Source organism: Amblyraja radiata, chromosome 19 (genome assembly GCF_010909765.2).
Source record: "Amblyraja radiata isolate CabotCenter1 chromosome 19, sAmbRad1.1.pri, whole genome shotgun sequence".
Classification (NCBI taxonomy): Eukaryota; Metazoa; Chordata; class Chondrichthyes; order Rajiformes; family Rajidae; genus Amblyraja; species Amblyraja radiata.
This window is the reverse complement of record NC_045974.1, coordinates 5133319-5157277: the sequence shown is the minus strand read 5'-3', so window position 1 is coordinate 5157277 and position 23959 is coordinate 5133319. Positions and strand designations below refer to the sequence as shown.

At 41.9% G+C, this 23959-nt stretch overlaps 1 protein-coding gene across 2 annotated transcripts in view; it reads left to right on the top strand.

Moving 5' to 3' along the window:
- Window positions 1–11578, top strand: part of wnt5b (Wnt family member 5B) — a 76064-nt gene extending 64486 nt beyond the window's left edge. For both annotated transcript variants that reach the window (XM_033037516.1, XM_033037517.1), the window contains exons 2-5: window positions 1797–1945; window positions 2771–3018; window positions 7101–7393; window positions 10205–11578. In XM_033037516.1, the coding sequence (XP_032893407.1) occupies window positions 1797–1945; window positions 2771–3018; window positions 7101–7393; window positions 10205–10663 (1149 nt within the window). In that variant the 3' untranslated portion in view covers window positions 10664–11578. The remainder of the gene's footprint in view (window positions 1–1796; window positions 1946–2770; window positions 3019–7100; window positions 7394–10204) is intronic.
- Window positions 11579–23959: the final 12381 nt, after the last annotated feature.

The window sequence follows — 23959 nt, the reverse complement described above, 5'->3', positions numbered from 1 at the left end:
CTATGTCATCGAAGTCAGTCTTTACTCGTAGCATTGGGAAAGTGAGAATTCATGCCTCCGGAAGCGATAGTTTGTCGGTGCCTTCACCTCAATGAAGTTTTGTCCGTGATTTCTCACCATCAGCAAACTCTTTAGGATGATGGCACGCGATCTTTGATAATGATAAGACACAAAATGCTGGAGTAACTCAGAGGGGACAGGCAGATTCTGAAGAAGGGTCTCCACCCGAAACGCCACCCTTCTTCCCATAGATGCTGCCTGTACCGCCGAGTTACTCCAGCATTTTTGTGTCTATCTTCGGTGTAAACCAGCATCTGCAGTTCCTTCTTGCACGAGCCGGAGTTACAGGAGGCGGCGGTGATGGGGGGAGGGAACATGAATACATCTGCTGCACCCGCTGAGTTCCTCCAGCAATTTTGTGTACCTATGAATACATACAAGGTCCTTTGCAAGGAAGGTGTGAGCGTTGTGACGATTTGCTGGGGGAAGGCGCCAGGCTATTTCCGAAATGTCGCTGCATAATAATACGAAGCCATCGAGAGGAGTCTGCGGCCCGCACTTTGATCATCTCGGCTCCCTTCTCAGGGGTGGGTGGGTGCCCACCTATCTCCCTGTGGAAGTCATGTCATTTAATGTCTGCAGAGTCCGCTGCTGCACTGGCGCTCGGTGCAGTCAACGCGAAGGCTCTGTGGGGGTGGGGGGAGGAGGAGGAGGACCACAGTCTGGTCTCCTTCCTTTGGTGAATATTGAGGGGACACCCCACAAACTAGGAAAGGGAAATCACCCCAGGGGCCACACGAGGGGCAAGAGTGTTTTGTGTAAAGCCAGGTGTTAACACTTTTGACTATGACACTATTGAATGTATAGATCTCAAATTTGTATGAAGAGTTTATTTACAGAATTTGGTTTGTACATATTTTTATCATTCTAAATTAAATTCATTTTTTTTAATGAAAAACCCCCCGGAAAAGTAATGACCCCACAAAAGCTCAATCGCTCAAAAAGTTTACCTTTTCGAAATTAATTCATTGTCGGCTAATGGTTTACAGATGTCACTGGCATTTCAAATGTGAATCTGCGTGCACCATGTAGTATAAATATAGTTTAATACGTTTCAAAACTACTGTTGGACTCTTGGCTGTTTCCCTTTCGACCATTTAGTTGCCCCCCCCCCAAAGTTTATTGACGACAAATTTCTATTGAGTCTGTTGAACGGTTCAACAGATGGGAATGCGCTCTCCTTGGGCTGGCTGTGGCATGCTGGTACATCATCTACCAGCCCCCGGGACGCCGTGTTTGTACAGCCCACGATCTGTATCCATTTGGTGTTTGGTTAACACTGGTGGTGGGGCACGCTCTGGGCGTGGTGTTGGCTGCTTCACCGGCCCGGCGTCTCCCCCTCTTCTCCACTCCACCACATTGATACATTCCGCCTTTTTTTTGTTATCGAATAGAGACCTCTCCAAGTTTCTGGGAGACGGGGGGGGCACACACAAAACGGACAATGGAGCAAACAACGCTCGTTTCTCTTTCAACGTGTAAACACACTTTCAGATGTCCAACCTGAAGCTAAACCTTTCTTTCTCCGTTTATTGTGATAGTCCCCGACCAATCGGAGCGAGGAGATGCCCCTCATAAAAAAACTCTTGTCTTCATTAGTGGAATCGCGAGTATCCATTCGGAGGCCAGATACTGCAGCCGGGAGCTGTAGGACTGCGGGTCGAGTTCCTCGGGGGATAATATTAGAATCAGTGGATGCGGTGGGCTTGACTGCCTTTGACCTGCTGTGTTGACAGAGCGCCTTGGCGGTGCGATTGCTGGCGCGGGGAGCGCTCCATGCGGGATTCACCCCGGACAGGATCACCATGACTGGGCTTCACCTCCTCTTGGCTGCCGCTCTGCTCTCCAGCTTTTCCCAGAGCTTCGTGCAGGCAAACTCCTGGTGGTAAGTACCCCCAATGCTTTGCACTTTATTTTCCTGTCAAGCTCTCTCGTACGAGTTTCATGATCAAAGTTAGTTAATTTCGAGCGCTGGGGTGGGTGATGTTGGGTCAGTAATTATTACAGTAAAAACAAACACACACACACACATAGTACATAGCGAGGCGGGATAGCGATATTAGATACTGTGGAACTTTATTGCAATTAATCGATTTTAATAGTGGATCCCCACTTGAAGAAAGATGCGGAATTTAGCATTGTAACCACATTTCTGGATACAGGTTTAATCGTTGATAGATACAGGTTATATATATCATTGCCTATATTGTGCTGAGAGGAGATTTACCGCATGTCACTGCACTTTTTGGAACCCGTGATCAAAACTCTAGTGTATTTATTTATCTCATATAAACGAGCTGGCAAACACGCGTGAGCGGTCGCTTGCAAAACAATTATCCACTGCGATTTTCAATCCACAATATCGATCATTTATTGGTACTGTATGTCTTGAAAAATACGTGTTCCACAATGTGAAAAAATATACAATCCACAGTAGATGATTTCATACAAATATAAAAAAATGTTTTCTTAAAACGAGAATAGTTTTTTTCCCCCTCTAAGTAAGCTCTAATCAATTAACAGAGCCGGGGATAGTCCTTAATGTGAACCGTATTTTGCTTAGAAATGCAAAGGAAAACGTATTTAAAACAAATACTGAGGTCATTTTGCAAAGTAAATAAACACCATTCAACGAGACAGTTTCAACATTCACGCTGTAAGATAATGTCCATTCTCCTAATAAACATGCTTTTTTTAAATCCACATTTAGGTCTTTGGCAATGAACCCAATTCAACGGCCCGAGATGTATATTATTGGCGCCCAACCTCTCTGCAGCCAACTGAACGGCCTGTCGCAGGGGCAGAGGAAGTTGTGCCAGCTGTACCAAGATCATATGGTTTACATTGGCGAGGGGGCAAAGACGGGCATCAAGGAATGCCAGTACCAGTTCAGGCAGAGGCGATGGAATTGCAGCACCGTAGATAACACCTCCGTGTTTGGAAGGGTGATGCAGATAGGTGAGACTTTCCACTTCGGTCGGTGCATGACAAAAGGAAGTTTCTATGAAACAGAGGTTTAGCACGCAAGTGTTAGATCCGTTTTGTTCGTCCCCTTTGAACAAAAGTGCAGCCGAACCCTTTTCTCTGGAAGCGCGACCCTGTGAGTCATTAGTCCTTGTCGTCTAGGGCTATAGTAAGGTGTCGCCTCGATTCATTGTCCCTGGCTTTTTTTGAAATTCAATTATCCATTCACAGGGTTTCGAGAAATCCGGGAGTAGATTGATGTTACCGACACGCAGTGTAATAAATGAAGGTGTCAGTCAGGGGGCTGGGGGGAGAGATGAGCCCAATTCCATGTACAGAGCAGATGGATTGGCCACAGTTCCAGGGCACCTCTATTCTTTCCACCGCTTCCTTAGTTTAGCCGCTTCTTTCTGGTTCTTGGAGGAGGAGGGAGGGGGGGGGGGGGGTTGCTTTTGTTTACAGAGTGTGTGTGTGTGTGTGTCCACCTCAGATGTCTTGTCACGTCAGCAAAGTCATTCATTAAAAAAAAGTGACGGCTGTGAAAGCGCTGTATCCAAGTTCGTTCGTTCATCTTGAAGAATGTTTGCTTGCCCACACAGTTATACTAGAGGCCAGCCAAGATCTGTGCACCTGCACTTCGCTCACCAATACCAACCCCACCCCCCACCCCCTCCCCGTTGTGCGTTTTGTAGATGTTGAAAATGCCCATTATTTAGTATGAATTTGTCCCCGCTGATTTGCAGGAGTGGCATTCAAAATATAATTGAATACCCCCTCGATAAAAAAAACCCAGAGGAGACTGCAGATGCTGGCATCCCGTGTAGAACACAGCGTTGGTGTTGCTCAGCCTAACCCGCTGAGACACTCCAGCACGTTTGTGTTCGGCCCGATTAAATAACATGGATTTAGCTTGTTTTTCTGAAGAACTGATAAACAGAAACGTGAGTTTCATCACATGGGATTAACGTTTGGAATAAAAATAGATGCACGACGCAAGTGTATTTCAATAAGATTAAATTAAAATATAGGTTATCTCTTTACCTTAAGTGACGTTAAAGTAACAGCGTTGTATTTGCCTATTAAACTCTAATAGTTATAATGACTAAATATCCCCTCTTAAATTATCCACTTGGTGGGGGTATTACTTCTGCTGCTTTACCTTCTCATCTGGGGCATGGATGTTTACAAATAGAAAGTGTGACATTTCTTAAAAGGTAAGGATGGGGCAACAGATGGTATAGGCACCATAACATAGACATGGCAGGACCATTCACGAACTGTTGACTGTTTTCCCTTGTATTTGTAATATATTAAGAAGCTTTTCGATAGCCCAATTGTTTGCCTTTCTTTGTCTTTCTTGGGCTTATAAAGTTAGCTGCCTGTAATGTTTTGAAGTTAAATTAAACATGTTTTTAGTAAGCATCATTTTTCATTTTGGGCTAACCTGCCTTTTATGTGTAAAAATAATACTTAATGTTCCACCTATTACCATTTTTCGAGGAAGCTTCATAATACAGGTACTAATTAAATTGAATCTTCAATATGTACAGTGAAGTTTAACATATTCAAATATAGAAAGCATCATTAAATGGACCTAAGAACTCTGCTTGTACTGAATATTTGCATGATTTAAACTTTCAGCAATCGATACTTCTTTGTGAATACCCTTAACTATTTAATGACTACCCCTAATAAAATGTTATTGGTTACTTTTGCCATTTTATAACTGACCTTCAAATCCATTAGCTATTTCAAATCTCACAATCGCCAATCGCAAATACTGTTCCCTTATATATATTCCTGCTTTAATTATGGTTTATCTTTTTTGTATTTGGGGGGAATGAGTCAGTGATCATAATTCTTCACTTTAATTGATATAGAGTGAAAATAAAAATGAGATAGTTTGAATGAATGTCAAAATCAACAGATTTTCAGAAACAGTCACCATTGCCTTGGATGTGGAAATGACCCAACCCCCCCCCCCCCCCCCCCCCCCCCCAACTAGGAACATAAAACAGTACAGCGCCGGAACAGGCCCTTTGGCCCACATTATTAATGCGAATTAACATCAAATGTTACAACTAGAATGATAAGTGAATATTTTGCATTGGTATTTATCAAGAACAAAGATACAACCAAACTCTAAATTGAAGGGGTGGCAGCAGAAATAATGGATGGAGTGAAAATTGTAAAGAGGGGTGTACTGAAAAGCCTGGCTCTACTTAAATTTAACAAGCCATTTGGTTCAGATGGATGCATGCCATAATGCTTGGGGTGCAGATTGCAGGAGGCTTGCCATTACTTTCCAATCCTGCCTTGATTCCAAGGGAAGTGCCGGAGGTCTGGAAAATAACAAATTTAACACCCTTGATCTAAACGGGGCATAAAGACATACAAGAAGAGGCTGGTCAGTTTAACCTCAGTGATGGAGAAATTGTTAAACTATGTGCTGGAGGATTTTGTAGAAACTTTGATTATAATTATTTGATTGTCCCTGAGGATATGCCAGAGGATTGAAAGACTGCTAATATTGTGTAATTAAAAGAGGAGAAAGGGATAAACTGAGAAATTACAGGCTGGTTGATTTGACTCCAGTGGTTTTAGAAAAAGTTTGGAATCAATTCTAAGTGACAGTATCAATCTACATGTGCAAAGACAAATTTATTATGGGCTATCAGTATGGATTTGTTAAGTGAAGATCCTGTCTGATGAATTGATTACATTTTTTAATGTGGATATATCAAGAGTTGGGAAAGGCGGTGCATTTGATGTAGCCTAGAAAGATTTTAGCAACGTTTCTGGCAAAAAAACATAGCAGGCTTTAAAAAAAATAAGTTAAAACATGGAATTTGAAGATGTTCACATATTCTGTTGTCCTGCTGCAAGTAAGAATTTAATTGCTCTATCTGGGATGTGTGACAATAAAACACTCTTGACGATGTGGAAAATTACATCTGAAATTGGCAGTGACAGGAAGCAAAGTGTAACAGTTGTAACTTAAAATCTGTTACCAGTGCATGTTTTTTATAAAAATTATGGATTTTGGCTTAAATGTAGAGTTATGATAAAGAAGTTCATAGAAGATACAATAGTGAGCATCCTTTTGAAACTTGACAACAGATAGAGATGGTCTGATTGGACTTCATATGATTCAGATAAATTATTTCTGGTTCATTTAAAGAGGTGAAATAGTGCAAGAGATATATAATAAAACCCCTGTCCCACGGTACGAGTTCATTCCAAGAGTTCTCCCGAGTTTGCCCTGCTTCGAACTCGGAGGTTTACAGTAATGGCCACTCGTCGGTAATCGGGGCTCTCGTGGACATTTTTCAACATGTTGAAAAATCTTCACGAGTCTTCCCGTGCTTACCTGCCGTTAGCGAGTCTTCCCGAGTACCTGCTGTTAGCGTTACGAGCCGCTAAGAGACGTCCCCGAGCTCCGACGTACCCGCTACGTTCATTCTCCGTGCTTACCACGAGTTTGATTTTTTTTAAACTCGGGAGAGCTCTTGGAATGAACTCGTACTGTGGGACAGGGCTTTAAATTGAAAGATATTGAGTACTGTAGAAGAGCTGCACATGGACTGTGATGTGTACGTCCAAAGATCCTGGAAGTTAGCAAGAAAGGTGGTTAAAAAGACATTCCGAATGTTTTCCTTTAACAGCTGAGGTAGAGTCGGTTAGATAAAACTGTACAGAATACCAGTTTTTGAGTACTGCGTGGAGTTCTTCCCACCCCTTTACAAGAAAGATGTGACTGTAGCACAAAGGGTGCAGAGGAGATTTATGAGAGTGTTGCTGGGACTGACAGATTGTGGCTATGAGGAAAGATTGGAAAAGCTAGGGTTGTTTTCTTTGGAACTGTGGAGGTTAGGCAGACTGCGTAGAAGTGTATAAAATACATGAGAGAGAATAAATGAGAAGAACCTATTTCCTTTGGTAAAGAGATCAAAAACTGTGGTTGTAGATTTAAATTGGTAGGGAATTAAAAGGGAAATGAGGAAAAACGATCTTTCGCCTGGGGGATGGTCGGGCAGGCTTTTACACTGACTATACTTTCTTTTGTCCTTTTTCAGGTAGCCGAGAGACGGCTTTCACTTATTCTATATCGGCAGCAGGAGTAGTGAATGCAATAAGTCGTGCGTGCCGTGAAGGGGAGCTCTCAACCTGTGGGTGCAGCCGAGCTGCCAGACCCAAAGAACTTCCCCGAGATTGGCTGTGGGGCGGCTGCGGTGACAATGCAGAATACGGCTACAGGTTTGCCAAAGAGTTTGTGGATGCCAGAGAGAGGGAGAAAAATTACCCCAAAGGCTCAGAAGATCATGCCAGGACGCTAATGAACCTGCAGAACAATGAAGCTGGCAGGAGGGTAAGAAATGGAGATGTTTTATCATTTAACCCATAACCTCTGGAGACAAATACATTTCCATTCCCTGCACTTTCCCAACGTGTTGTATTGTCTATTGTTTATCACTTTCTCTTCATCTGTGCATTTCTACATCATATACCCTCATAAATAGTTTTGCCTCCATTCATGGAAACAGAAAATAGGTGCAGGAGTAGGCCATTCGTCCCTTCGAGCCTGCACCGCCATTCAATATGATCATGGCTGATCATCCAACTCAGTATCCTGTACCTGCCTTCTCTCCATACCCACTGATCCCTTTAGCCACAAGCGCCACATCTAACTCCCTCTTAAATATAGCCAATGAACTGTGGCCTCAACTACCTTCTGTGGCAGAGTATTCCAGAGAATTCCAGCCATCACAATATATATTTTAATATATCTTTGAATATTTATTTGTTTATTCACCTACCTATTGACCACTCAACCATTCACTTTTAGTTTGGTTTTTAATATTGCATTTTCACAGTTGTACTTTGGAATTGTGGGCAGTTTTAATTATTTTCATTGCTCTTTTAAGTTTTAATAATTTATGTACATAAAGATGAACATTTACCACCTATATTTTCTATGAGATTCTTAAATGTTAATCAGATTGAAATGTAATCATTCTATCTATTTTCCCTGCTGGAATCTCAGAGAATAATTTGTATATGCGTCATATTATTTTATGATAGGTTTCTAGACTATCTGAAAGTAAATGTAGTGGGAATGAGATTTGATTTGCAATTTCTATTCTGAAATCTGTTGGAAAAACAGCAAAAAAAAAAATCAAAATCTCCTACTGGGATTGCATTGTTTGGGACATTTATCAGGCAATAATAAAGAAAGTTTGTAAAGGTTTCAGCGAATGGAGGAGTGTATTAGTTCTCTGGGTTGAGTCACTATTAATATGACTGTTGGACCAAGTGATCGAGTGCTTGCAGGTTCCTGCTGAAATTAATTTGTTCCTGTTTTGACTTCTGTGGGCTTCTCTCTGGCTTTACTTCACATCTGCTTCGACAGGCAAGAGTCCTGACAACTTAATAAAATTCAAAAAGACTGCAGATCCTGTCCCCTCTCCCATCAGGCAAAAGGTATAGAAGTGTGATTTGGGGGGGGATTCCCAGCTGTTATTAGGCAACTTTGAGTCATCCTACCACAACCAGAGAGCAGTGCTGAACTACTATCTACCTCTTTGGTGATCTTCGGACTATCCTTGATAGGACTTTGCTGGCTTTACCTTGCACTAAACGTTATTCCCATATCATGTATCTACACACTGCAATTGGCTCGATTACAATCATGTATTGTCTTTCTGCTGACGGGATAGCACACGACAAAAGCTTTTCACCGCGGTACACGTGACAATAAACTAAACTGTAAATCCAAAATAAAAGCAGAAAATGCTGGAAACACTCAGTTGGTCAGGCCACATCATAGGAAGAGAAACAGAGTTACTATTTCATGTTGAAGATCCTTTGTCAGAACAGTCTTCAGATAGATTGTGATTATATGATAGTAGTATAAAAAGATAAAAAGATAGGTAAAAATAAATCTATAATAATGGGCTGGATCATACTTCATCCCATTTACTCCATGCACTCAGCACGTGGTCTACTGTTAAATTTTACCTCTTAATCTTTGTCCGATGCCAGTTCCTAAGCCATCTCATCATTACTAGTGGCCTTTACTCGCTGGAGTTTAGAAGGATGAGGGGAGAACCTCATTGAAACTTACCAAATTGGGGAAGGCATGGATAGAGTGGATGTAGCTAGGATGTTTACACTAGTGGGAGAGTCTAGGACCAGATGTCATAGCCTCAGAATTAAAGAATGTTCCTTTACCAAGATGAGGAGGAATTTCTTTAGTCACAGGGTAGTGAATCTGTGGAATTCTTCGCCACAGAAGGCTGTGAAGGCCAAGTCAATCGATATTTGTAAGGCAGAGATAGATTCTTGATTAATACTGGTTTTAGGGGTTATGGGGAGAAGGCAGGAGAATGGGGTTAGGCGGGAGAGATACATCAGCTATGATTGAATGGAGGAGTAGATTTGGAGTAGGTCTGAATGACCTAATTCTGCTCCTATCACATGAACATATACTATGTTATGTAACTGTCTTGCCACCAATCCAAGCTGGATTCTGCCCCAAAAACCTCTGAGGCTCTTGACATATTTTGTGGGCTCAATGTTACTTTAAATGCATTTCTACCTGAAGCAAGTTATACAAGTGCAAGCTGTTATTGCACAACTCCTATCTGCAGAGGACAGCAACAGGTGTGTTTCTTGTGTTGTGTGGTAAGATATCCAAGGGCTGCCTGTGTAGGTCTACATGTCACCACCTTCATGCTAAGATCATGGAAATTAGTCCAAAACCAAACCTAGGATTTCTCAGCAATTCTGTATAGCACCATATCCTGAACTTGAATACAAATATATTTATTATCGAGTGCACACTACTTTTTATTTTGTCTTAAATTACTTGAAATTTGCTGCTTTATTTTTCTCCTACAATTTTTCTTTCCTTGTTCTCTCTTGATGGTACGAGTCTGTTTCTGACTGTGTCTCTCACCAATTATGCAATTATATTCTAACATCATTTTTTTCATTAGCAATCGGGACCATGAATCCTAATCCTTAGGCTCTCTGCCACCCATAGAAATAGAGTGTTACTAATTTAGAGTGCACCTGGAATTAATCGATTTGTTGGGCGTTATTCATAACTGGGCATTGACATATCTTATTTGTTTCATGAAACTCACTTTCTAAAGGTGGTTTTGTCCTTTTATTCCAGGCTGTGTATAATCTGGCAGACGTGGCATGCAAGTGCCATGGAGTGTCTGGCTCCTGCAGCCTGAAGACATGTTGGCTTCAACTGGCTGATTTCCGGAAGGTGGGCGATCTGTTGAAGGAAAAGTATGACAGTGCAGCTGCCATGAAGATCAACCGCAAAGGGAAGCTGGAACTGGTAAACAATCGCTTCAACCCTCCCACGCCAGACGATCTCGTCTACCTCGACCAGAGCCCTGACTATTGTGTGAAGAATGAGACCACAGGTTCACTGGGCACCACAGGCCGCCTATGCAACAAGACGTCGGAGGGCATGGATGGCTGTGAGCTAATGTGCTGTGGCCGGGGTTACGACCAGTTCAAGACCGTACAAGTCGAAAGATGCCATTGTAAATTCCATTGGTGTTGCTACGTCAAATGTAAAAAGTGCACCCAGATAGTTGATCAGTTTGTTTGCAAATAACTCCAAAAAAAGAACCTTCTGTTGTAACGAGCGCCCAAAAGTCTTCACTTGTCCAAGCACAAGTGCTAACATGGTGAATGTATGCATCCTTAGACTTCAGAAGAGAAACAGAATCACTTACCAGATAAAATGAACATCTTTATAATCACTTCTAAAAGAATATATGTGTATATATTTATATATATATAATTAACTGGATCTAGTTACTGCACTCTGCCTTTAGCTTCTCTGGATCTCCTTGTACAGGAGTGTAGCAATAATGACCAAGTCTTGTCTGCTGACTATTTATTGAAGATGAGGTCACAAAATTTTGCATTCTGACCTAATTTAATTCAGTCTTGAAAGCCATCTTTTGTCTTCTCCTCCCATCACCATTTTCACCAGCTACTTCATTAAAGTACCGTATCTGTTGTAAATAAACAAGCAGCAGCCTAACACCATTAGCCTGGACTGCTCACAAACAAGGAACCTTACAAGTGAACTGAAAGAGAAAGGAAAATGATCCTGTAAGGCGTCGGTACCAGTTTGCGTTAATCCATTTTAAGTTGCTTGATCTTTTTACTTTCAAATAGCTGTAAGTGTATTTTGTATTTTGCAACCTAATAACCTGCACTGTTGTTTTGCAAAATTTATTATCCATCTTTGCAAGGTTCTTGAATACCTTTTCCTTACATTCTGCACAAATGTGTATATATGCTTGTACTTAAAACATGTGCCAGAATGAACACAGGCATGTCCCTCCAATTATACTGCGACTTCAATTTGTGCAAAGATACATATTTTAAGATTAAATATCGTTTGATTGCATAGAATGTTATAAATATTATTTTTCTCTAATAATAGTTAAAATTTAATGATGGAAACGCAGTTTTAAAATAAAATGTGGAAATTGAAAATGCGGATATTACACTTGTGAGAATAAAACCAAATGAGAAACAAACTTAATAAAACATATTCTCAAAAAGCTAAAACTCAAAGATGACTGTCCAAAAACAACATCTTTTCATTTGCTATTATCTATTGACTTTTAATGTGTCAATGTCTTTTTGTCAGCTGATGATGGATAGTAAATTCTAAAAGTGTAAATGAGAACCTGTATATACTTAATTAATAGAGACATTGAGCAGGAGTCGGTCATTTTGCCCTTTAAGCCTGCTCTACCATCGTATTACCATTTTCTTGCCCTCTCTCTTGATGCCTTTGTATCTAGAAATCTATCTATCCCTTAAATGTATTGTGACCTCTACAGCTTCACCACCCTTTGAAGGAATACATTTCCATTCATCTCAGCCTTAAGTATTGTCACGGTAAACACCCTACATCTAGCCAATTCACCTCTGACAGGATTTTGCTTGTTTCCATGAAATCTCTCAATTGTTTTTAGCTCTAGTGAATATAGTCAATCCGATCTCGCACCGTACAACAATCCCACTGTGCCAGGATTCAATCTGATGAGCCTCCCTCTGCAGCAAATACATTTCTTAATTCGGGAAACACAAAGTATTCACACAATACTCCAGATGGCGGTGCAGTGGTAGAGTTGCTGCCTTACAGCGCCAGAGACCCGGATTCGATCCTGACTATGGCTGCTGTCTGTACTGAGTTTGTACGTTCTCCCCGTGACCTGGGTGGGCTTTCTCCGGAAAGTTCCAGTTTCCTCCCACACTCCAAAGACGTACAGGTTTGCAGGTTAATTGGTTTGGTAAAATTGTAAAAATTGTCCCTAGTGTGTAGGATGGTGTTAGTGTGTGGGAATCGCTGGTCGTTGTGGACTCGGTGGGCCGAAGGGCCTGTTTCCGCGCTGTATCTCTAAACCAAACTAAACTAAAATGTGGTCACTAAAGCCCTGTATAATTGTAATAAGAAATATTTGCATTTAGTGACCAGGATAATTGAACTCCAGATCCCTTTTCCCAACAACATATCTCAATCTATCGAAATAATGTTCTGCTTTCTTTTTTTTTGCAAAGTCGACTTATCCATATTATATTAGATCTGTATATGCTCACAATTGTCTTCAAGTCTCGATATCATCCTCAAAACTCCAGCAAGTTAAATGTTAGTTGGCAAATGTCACCTTTCATCCATCCATCCATCCAATCTTTGGATGTGTATTGTGAATCACTGGCACCAGGCACTCACTCCCCCTGTGGTAACCTACTGCCACCCTGAAAGGAATCATTTATTCCTACTGTTTCTTGTCTGTCAACCAATTTTCAATCCCTGCCAGTATACTACACCCAATCCCATGTGCAATCATTATGCAATCTAACATGTGGAAGTTTATCAAAAGCCGTCTAAAAATCCAAATACATCACTATAATTGGGTTTTCCTCTCTACCAATACATCGTCAAAAAGTTTGTCAAACACGATTTTCCTTTCATAAATCAATGTGGACTTTGTCTAACTCTGATGGGTTTTTTTAAATGTCCAGTTATAATATCCTTGATAATCACATTGTAAATGTCTTTGGTCGTTGTGGACTCGAAGAAGGGTCTCGACCCGAAACGTCACCTATTCCTTCGCTCCATAAATGCTGCCTCACTCGCTGAGTTTCTGCAGCATTTTTGTCTACCTTCGATTTTTCCAGCATCTGCAGTTCTTTCTTAAACATTGTAACGGTCTTTAGCCTTTTCCTTGCTGATGAAGATAGACTAAATCGGCTGTAGAGTCAAAGATATACATCATGGAAACAGGCCCTTGGGTCCACCTTGTCCATGCCGACCAAGTTGGCATACTGGGCGAATACTATTTGTAGTTTAATGCTTTCTCTCAATACTAGTGTAATTAATGGGATTATCAATACCACCCTCTAATCTGCAGTAGCCATTTCTCAATATGTATTGACTTTTGGAAGATGATAACCAATGTAACCATTATTTTCATGGCTATTTAAAAAAATATTCTGGATGCAACCCTGTGGATTTTATGACCTTAGTTTCTCTGGCACTTTTCTCCCCTTATTGATTCCCCTCACTTCTTTTCATTATACTGTATATCGGATGGAATATTTGTGACATCTAGTAATCTTACACCTGTGTGTTAATGCACTATCTGCAAAAACTTTGAAATTGTTTGAAAGAATAAAATAAATGTGGGAGTCGATTGAAGAATTCTTTTTACAATTTAATTGTTTACATTGTATTGGGATGATTATGTATTGCTATTTAACAATATTTTTTTTATCTCACATGCCTGCATTTCATTTCAATACAAGAAACACATAAGCCATTCACTTAGTCACTGTCTGGATCTAAAGTAAAACTGTAATTATACTTTTTAATTAACACAGGTTTGGTAGCTATAAATTATTTAACATGACGTCTAATTTGATAACAAGCCTTTCTTCATTGCAAAGTTTTTTTTTAAATGGCATCCTTACCTCAAACAACTATAATAAAGATTTTGGAGAATTCTTCATGTTCTTGTTTATTTCGCCTTTGAGATTAATATTTCGTTGTTTGATGTTAGAATATCTGCATACATCGGGTTGCTTTGTTCCACCAGTTAAATTAAGTAGTTTTCAATTCTAATAAAAGGTTGCCACTCTGTATCTTTTTAAAATCTAAAGCAGTGCATTTTATACTTGTTTATGATACAATAATTGAACAATTATGCAGATGAATTGTCAATTTCAACATGATAGGTAGTCCAGGAGGTTTAAACTTGTTTTGTTTTTAAAACTTGGTCTGAATCCAGCAAATAAAAAAGCAAATCTACAGCTCTCACTTGAGACAAGTTTAGAAATATGACGATCTTGATTTCATTTTACGGGATTAAAAAATTCAACGTTTTTTAACCAATTGGATTATTTTACCTAGTGAAGCCATACAAAATAACCATTAGGGAAATAAGAATGTCAAGAAACTTCCGAACTAATGTCCTCCTTAAGTTTGGGTTATGACAGATTGTCTTTGCAACAATAGCAATCAAATCATCTGTTGGGAAGTCTGGCTTCTGAGACATAAGTTATTTGGCCCACCGCTGTAAATCAAACCAATTTGAGTTTGCAGTATTTGGATTAGTAATTACTTTTGGATTTGCAATCTCATCATACCTAATTTAGACACAACAACGTTGAACATGGTAAGAGAAAGCCAGGAGCAACAAAGGAGTTAGTGAGGGAACAGCTGAGGGAGTTCATATCAATGAGGCAGAGAATGAGTAGCAGCAGAAAAAAACAGGTAAAGTGTCTGAAATAGAAATAAAGTGTATTGGTCGTCTGATATGGCTTTTTCTAATGTTAATACTCTTACTTTTGTTATACCCCAAAACATTTATGGTGAGCAACTCAAATAACATAGCAAAGATATCACTGTATGCTTGGTAAAAATACAGAAAATGCAACTAATTCAGATTGTGGCTTCACCAACGGGGATAGATTAGTTAAGAGGTTTAATAGAATTCTGTTTTGATATTCCATAAAGGATGGTGGACTTGATGTACACGAGTCTGAAAATAATTTTAATTGGAATGTGGAGCGGAATTTTCCTTTTGTTCCTGGGTTCAATCCTGATTCAAGCCAGTGCTGTCTGGGTGGAGTTTGCATCATTTCCTCAGCAAATGCATTAGTCTCTTCAGAGAGCTCCAATTTCTGCTTGCATTCCAAAGATGAGTCTGTGGAATTCTCAGAGGGCAGTGGAGGCAGGTTCTCTGGATGCTTTCAAGAGAGAGCTAGATAGGGCTCTTAAAAATAGAAGAGTCAGGGGATACGGGGAGGAGGCAGAACAGGGACATGATCAGCCATGATCACATTGAATGGCGGTGCTGGCTCAAAGAGCCGAATTGCCTACTCCTGTACCTATTGTATATTGTCTGAGCAGGTTGGTAGGTAAATTGGACACTAAATTACCAGTTGTATGGGTGGGTGGTGAAATCTGAAGCAGGTTGCTGGTAAGGGAGAAGAATAAAATGGAGTAAGTGGAGGATTGATGCCTGATGATCGATGCAGATTCAGAGACATGAAGGGTTCAATATCACCAATTTTATGTTTCAATGTTTGGATTTGTATGTGGTCTTTTAAAAACCTTTCTTTCCTATAGGTGATGGAATATTGAGATCTTGGTCATCTGTGCTAAACATGCATGAAAGTTGTACTTACTCCATATTAGAAATTCAGTATTAGTGTTTTGAAATGGAAATTTTGGGAGTGAAACATAAAATACATGTGTTACTGTATTGCTTGTTCAGCATGTGTTATACATATAGCGTGAGATGCATAATCTGCGTAACTGCTTGTTTTCACATGTTAAGCTTGTTCTTTAACAACTGTGTTACCAGCTTTGAAGCAATTGATTACCTTTTGCTAGTTTTCTACTTCGTAAATAGATGACTTCTCAACAGCTAGTTGTCAAATTCCACAGCATAGATTTCACTCCCTCAGAACAAAGTTTTTGATCTGCATAATTCAGCAGACGCTCCAGTGTAAACTAATTTCCCCCTCTCTGTCTCCACGACGAAACTCCCTCTCTGTGGCCTTTCATCTGCCTGTGAGTAAAATATTTAAATTAAATCTTGCAACAAGTGATTGATAAATGTATGCATCTGTCATGATGCAGATAAGCCCACCTCCTCCTCATCATTCCCCCAGTTGAAAACTACAGCTTGAAAACTACAGGCAATCTGATATCTGGAACAACTGAGAAAGTGGGAGAAATGCTCCATTAGCTATCTTACTTGCACATGCCCCTTGAATGGCCACTGGAGGAGGGCAATGAGAAGGAACGGCAGCTGTGCGCAAATCCGACTGTAGCTAGAGGCAGCAATTCATTCAGCTGCAAGTGTTATAGTGGCACAGCTAGTGGAGCCGCTGCCTCATAGTGCCAGAGACCTGGGTTTGATCCTGACCTCGGGTTCTGTCTATGTGGGGTTTGCATGTTCTCCCTGTAACCACATGGATTTCTTGCGGGAGCTCCAGTTTCCTCTCATATCCCAAGGACGTGTGAGTTTGTAGATTATTTGGTCACTGTAAATTGCTCCTTGTGTGTAAGGAGTGGATCAGAAAGTGCGATGATATAGAACTAGCTGATTAGTTTATTACCAAGGTACAGTGAAAAGCTTTTTAGTTGCGTGCTATCCAGTCAGCCTAAGGATTATACTTTGTCAATATTAATAAATACAGTGTTTAAGAAGGAACTGCAGATGCTGGAAAATCGAAGGTACACAAAAATGCTGGAGAAACTCAGCGGGTGCAGCAGCATCTATAGAGCGAAGGAAATAGGCAACGTTTCGTCCCGAAACGTTGCCTATTTCCTTCGCTCCATAGATGCTGCTGCACCCGCTGAGTTTCTCCAACATTTTTGTGTACCTTTAATAAATACAGTGCTATTCAAACAGTTACAATAAATTCAGTCATAGCTCTTCTTGCGTATGGCATGCAAAGCCTAAAGTTGTAGGACAACTTGTTCTATTTGATCTTATATGGTTGTGAACGCTGGGTTGAATTCTTTTCATCGAAACGGGGCAGATTACGTAAAGGTTGCAATCTCCCACCCCATTCAGTCATGTGAAAAGCAGGGACTTGTCAGGTCATTGGATGTGTGCTTTTTATCCCAGAATTACCTTTTTGAATTGTATTTACATATGTTTGCTCAGCTTAATTATCTGTTGTGCTGCTTGCAAGTAAGAAATTCATTGTTCCGATTTGGAACATCTGACAATAAAACACTCTTGACTTGATTTCAATAGTTTCCTTATATCTACTTGAATTTTTAAATATCAATGATAAATCCTCAAAAACCTAGGGATCAAAATACACCATGGCAGCATGTGTGAAAATACCAAAAATATACTGTGCAAGGATCTGTTTGAAATTTCTTATGTTGTGGTTTAGTGTAAATGTCCATTCTAATGTGCCCTGTGAAGGAGTTCGGACAGTCCTGGTTCGGACAATCCAGGCACTGCTCGCAGTCTTGTGGTTGGAACTGCTTACCCAGCATGGTAAGCTTCGTTGGTATTTTTTACCTTTTTTAATAATGTTCTTACTTAATTACCTAAGTTTGTGAACACCCCCTGCAATCACGGAGTCGTGGAGCTATACAGCAGAGAAACAGGCCTATGGACGACAGATGGCACAATGGGCTAAGTGGTCGGCTGGTAACCGGAAGGTGGCCGGTTCGAATCCCGCTTGGAGTGCATACTGTCGTTGTGTCCTTGGGCAAGACACTTCACCCACCTTTGCCTGTGTGTGAATGTGTGTGAATGTGTGTGAGTGATTGGTGGTGGTCGGAGGGGCAGTAGGCGCAGATTGGCAGCCACGCTTCCGTCAGTCTGCCCCAGGGCAGCTGTGGCTACAGAAGTAGCTTACCACCACCGAGTGTGACTGAGGAGTGAATGAATAATGCGATGTAAAGCGCCTTGAGTATTAGAAAGGCGCTATATAAATGCCATCCATTATTATTATTACCTTGTCTACGTTGACCACTATGGCATACAATGGTTCATCAGTACAATCATTTCAATGACACCGGCTTCCTTTAATCACTTAGCTTTTATACTCCTGCCTTTTCCTTTATACAGTTAGGTACAGGTCATACTTTCATCAACCTAAGTGTCTTCATTTTCATTCCTTCTCCACCTTCCTCACCTATTTTATACACTGTATGTTTAAGAAGGAACTGCAGATGCTGGAAAATCTAAGGTAGACAAAAATGCTGGAGAAACTCAGCGGGTACAGCAGCATCTATGGAGCGAAGGAAATAGGCGATGTTTCGGGCCGAAACCCTGAAGGAAATAGGCAACGTTTCGGGCCGAAACCCGGAAGGGTTTCGGCCCGAAACGTTGCCTATTTCCTTCGCTCCATAGATGCTGCTGCACCCGCTGAGTTTCTCCAGCATTTTTGTCTACCTTATATACTGTAAAGTTCCCTTCTTCTAAATAGGTTTTGCCCTGCTTGGTTGCTCGAGTTTGTCATCGCTTTGCTTTGTTTTCAATGAAGATGAGTTAGACGGCTGAAGCGAGTGGGGAACAGCTTGGCAAATGGAGCAACATGGCGGAAAATGTGTAGTTGTCCATTTTGGCAGGAGAAAGTAAAGAGCATTTTAAATTTACATTATGAGACTTTGCAGAGCTCTACGGTGGAGGTGGATCTGAGCGTTATAGTGCATAACACACCAAACGCTGGGATGCAAATAAGCAGGTATATAAAAAAGTTGATAGAAAGTTATCATTTATTGCTGGGAAAATTGAATACTAATGTAGGAAGTTAGGCTTCAGTATTGATTAGACAAGTTATAGAATGTCTGTAGAATGCCTAATTTGAGGAAGGACATTCTTGCTATTGAGGGAGTGCAGCGTAGGTTTACAAGGTTAATTCCCGGGATGGCGGGACTGTCATATGCTGAGAGAATGGAGCGGCTGGGCTTGTACACTCTGGAGTTTAGAAGGATGAGAGGATATCTCATTGAAACATATAAGATTGTTAAGGGCTTGGACACACTAGAGGCAGGAAACATGTTCCCGATGTTGGGGGAGTCCAGAACCAGGGGCCACAGTTTAAGAATAAGGAGTAAGCCATTTAGAACGGAGACGAGGAAACACTTTTTCTCACAGAGAGTGGTGAGTCTGTGGAATTCTCTGCCTCAGAGGGCGGCGGAGGCAGGTTCTCTGGATGCTTTCAAGAGAGAGCTAGATAGGGCTCTTAAAAATAGCGGAGTCAGGGGATATGGGGAGAAGGCAGGAACGGGGTACTGATTGGGGATGATCAGCCATGATCACATTGCATGGCTGGCTCTAAGGGCCGAATGGCCTCCTTGTCACCTATTGTCTATTGCCTATTGCCTATTGTCTGTGTATAGTATAGGTCTCCATAATTTATAAAGGGCATTGATGCTTTGGGCAAAATACAGAACAGGTTTCCTGGACTGACACCTTCAAAGGAGAATGAGTTCTAAGGGAAGTCGATTAAGTAAAAATAGTATCTGATGGAGCTTCGAAGAATGAGAGGCAACTTGACTGAAACATACAAAACCCTGAGAGGTGCTGACAGGATGGATTTTTGGAGAGGATGTTTCCACTTGGGGGAAGAGTCTAGAAATAGGAGTTGTTCGTTGGAAAAAATAAAAGACTGCCCATTTATGATGAGATGATTTTCCCTCAGAGGGTTGTGGAAATGTAGAGTAGAGATCAACACAAACTTAATGCAAGCACAGAGGACTGAATAATATAAATTCAATCTCGGCATCCATACTGATTCACTGCCCCCAGAGACACAACCACCCTGAAATCCTCCTGGTTGGTGCTTGTTGCCAATTATAATGGATGTGAGTAGCAACTGTCACCACTGCGGGATCTATGGCCAGTCATCACCTTTATTTTTCCCTTCATCATCAGAGCATTGATAACGATGGAATTACACCACAGGTTATATACATTGGGTCTTGTTCGGTAAGTTTCTGAATTCACACTTATAGTGTGTGTGCTTCAGCAGAGATGCTGCCTGACCTGTTGAGTTACTCCAGCACTTTGTGTCCTCGTGTGTAAACTAGCATCTGCAGTTCCTTGTTTCTACTGAAAAAGCCCTTCATCCTGAATAGAAATTTGGAAGCTAAAGGGCCTGTCCCACTAAGGCGACCTTATTGGTGAGTTTAGGGGACTCTACGCTCGCCAAAAGCTCGCAGCATGGTCAACACATGGTCGTAGGTGGTCTCTGGTAAGTCTCCTTCATGGTCGAGAGGAGTTCCCGCATAGTGGCTACACTATGCTATATTTAAGAGGGAGTTAGATGTGGCCCTTGTGGCTAAGGGGTCAGAGGGTATGGAGAGAAGGCAGGTACGGGATACTGTGTTGGATGATCAGCCATGATCATATTGAATGGCGGTGCAGGCTCGAAGGGCCGAATGGCCTATTCCTGCACCTAATTTCTATGTTTCTATGTTTACTCGCGGCCCCAGTTTGGAAATTTTTTCTGCGACCAACGGCATGGAGAAAATCGCTGATTTTGATGTCATCGTGCAGTGGTAGTGGGGTCGCCATGTCGTTGTCGGTAGTCGAGGTAGCCATAGGTAATCTCCTTTGCTGACCGGGCATTTTAATTGGCTCATTGGGGGGAAAAAAACGTAAGCATGAGTTTTCAGAACCAAGGAAAACCCGACCGGTAATGTTAAATGCCCGCTAAACTTCACAGCTGTGTATCTCTGGCTTATTAAAAGTTGTTCGGCTTCTTAAAGGTGTCTCCACTCCTTCTCCCCCCTTTTCTCCCCTTATCCCCTCCCACCCCCGCTCTTTCAAAGGACTTACCGTACACTGTGCCAGCTGTCTTTAACATTCCTGTTCACCGCGGGTATCACCTTGGCTTTGCACCGTGTGAATTTCAGACAGCGCTCCCCCGCTTTCCCTGGCCCCCGCCTTTGCGGTGTGTGTGTGTGTGTGTGTGTGTGTGTGGTGTGTGTGGGTGTGTGTGGTGTGTGTGGTGTGTGTGGTGTGTGTGGTGTGTGTGTGGTGTGTGTGTGTGTGTGTGTGTGTGTGTGTGTGTGTGTGTGTGTGTGTGTGTGTGTGTGTGTGTGTGGGTGTGTGTGAGTGTGGTGTGTGTGGTGTGTGTGGTGTGTGTGGTGTGTGAGTGTGTGTGTGTGGTGTGTGTGGTGTGTGTGTGTGTGTGTGTGAGTGTGTGTTTGTGTGTGTGTGTGTGTGTGTGTGTGTGAGACACTGATGGCCGTTCCATCTCGCGGTTTTTCAGGCAAGTGCCCCCGAGCTTGAAGGTCGCAGACAGTTTGCTGAAAAGTTGCGTAAGTGGGACAGGCCGTTAACTCTTTGGCTGTACATGTGTGGCTTGTCACGTCACTAGTTGTCACTAGTTGTGGAAGCGCTGATAAAAATGCAAATGTTGTTTGGCTGAGCATTGAGACCAAAGATCCTATAGCGGTCCAAAGATCTTTGATTGAGGCAGCACAATTTGCTGCAGTGCCGTTGGTAGCAAGCGTAGCAACACAAAACTTTGAAGGTACAAAGAGAATGAAGGAGGGGTTACAACATGTGAGCCAGTGTTTTGTCCTAGAAAGCCGCACGTAAGCATACAAGGGGCTGTATGCAAGAGCCTGTGCTTTGGCCAGTATCCAGTCACTGGGCTTTCATTCGTACAACAGCAGAATTGAACTAAACACAGGGAACAATGATACTGCACATGATGTTAAAGTGGATTTTAGCCTCTATGCAGCAGTCACTCTGCTGCCTATGTGCATTGAACAAGTGAACAACTATGAACATTAATCATAGAATCACAGAATTGTTTCAACATTTTTCACTCAGCCCATTGAGTCTCGCTTGATGCAAGACAAATCAAGTGGATCTGAACCGCCACCGTCCCTTCAAGGGCCTGCTGTTTTATTTCCTCTCCTATAGGTTCCCATACTCTTTTTAAAGTCCATGATAACACCAGACTCCACCACCAACCACAGAAGTGCATTCTAGATCCTAACCAGACACTGCATCTAGTTTGAAGAAGGGTCCCGACCCAAAATGTGGCCTCTCTATTCCCTATGTAGATGCTGCCTGATCTGCTAAGTGCCACCAGCATTTTGTCTGCTGCTTCTAGTAAGTTTTCTCATGTTTCTGTTGGTTCTTTTGACCTGTGGTTCTCCCAACAGGAGCAGTTTCTGTTTTACTTCTCCGTGCATATTCTTCATAGCTTAAAATAGCTGTATCTAATCCTCTCCCAACCGCCTGTTTCAGGCAGGACCACCACAGCTTCTTCAGTCTATCCACAAAACTGACATCCCTCTTCTCTGGGACCATTCCTGTAAATTTTCATCTCCGCCCACTGTCACAGTTTTGGTCTCCTAATCTGTGGAAGGACATTCTTGCCGTAGAGGGAGTACAGAGAAGGTTCACCAGACTGATTCCTGGGATGTCAGGACTTTCATATGAAGAAAGACTGGATAGACTCGGCTTGTACTCGCTAGATTTTAGAAGATTGAGGGGGGATCTTATAGAAACTTACAAAATTCTTTGGACAGGCTAGATGCAGGAAGATTGTTCCCGATGTTGGGGAAGTCCAGAACAAGGGGTCACAGTTTAAGGATGAGGGGGAAATCTTTTAGGACTGAAATGAGAAAAACATTTTTCACACAGAGAGTGGTGAATCTCTGGAATTCTCTGCCACAGAATGTAGTTGAGGCCAGTTCATTGGCTATATTTAAGAGGGAGTTAGATGTGGCTCTTGTGGCTAAAGGGATCAGGGGGTATGGAGAGAAAGCAGGTACAGGATACTGAGTTGGATGATCAGCCATGATCATATTGAATGGCGGTGCAGGCTCGAAGGGCCGAATGGCCTACTCCTGCACCTATTTTCTATGTTTCTATGTTTCTATCTTCTCTAAAGTATAAGGTAGACAAAAATGCTGGAGAAACTCAGCGGGTGAGGCAGCATCTGTGGAGCAAAGGAAATGGGCAACGTTTCGGGCCGAAACCCTTCCCCTCTAAAGTATAGTTCCCTGAACCTACCACAACACTAGATTTATATTGGTTCCTTGCTTTTGTAGGCTAGATCTCTATATAAAAAGCATGTGTGATTTGTCACTGCTTTCTCACCTTACTATTTATTCACTCACGGGGATGTGAACATCGTCTGTTACATCAGGATTTATTCTCCATCTCTAATGGTCCAGAACTTGGCTGCCGGTCCAGTAACTTAACCGCGATATTTTCTATGTCCAGCCAATTTCAATAATCAACAATATATGCCAAATCTTTCAATTCCTTTACCCTGTTTAGAATTGTGCCCTTTTGTTAATACTGTCTTGATGTTTGCGTTAATTACCTAAAATTAGTGTATTCATTAGAAATGGGCAGAAGTGGATAGTAACAACTCATCTTTCTAGTGCATTTGCTGGTCAGGAGAGAGGGAGAACTGCCAATGTGTTTGCATTGGTGGTTGCCTGAGGTTCTAGATGTGGGCGATTCCATAATTTACACTTCTGAATATACAGAATTACACTTCTGAATATACAGGTGATGTTAACCACAGACAGCCAACTATGCAGGTCTCTGTCTGCACTCCGGCATGGCTGCGATGCCTTTATACTCTGCCAGTTCCCCTCTGCCTTTGAGTTTCGCCAGACAGGCTGCAGGCTGGAGCAGTGCGTGAAGCAGGGCCAATTGGCTGCAGAGAAACAACTGGGTCGGGGCAGAGGTTCAGACATTGACCGCTTCAAAGGAGTTGAGTTTTATTTGCCGAGCAAAATGCACGGATGCTGCCGCACACGCACACGCACACGCACACGCACACGCACACACGCACACGCACACGCACGCACGCGCACGTGCACACGCACACGCACACACACACACACACACACACGCAC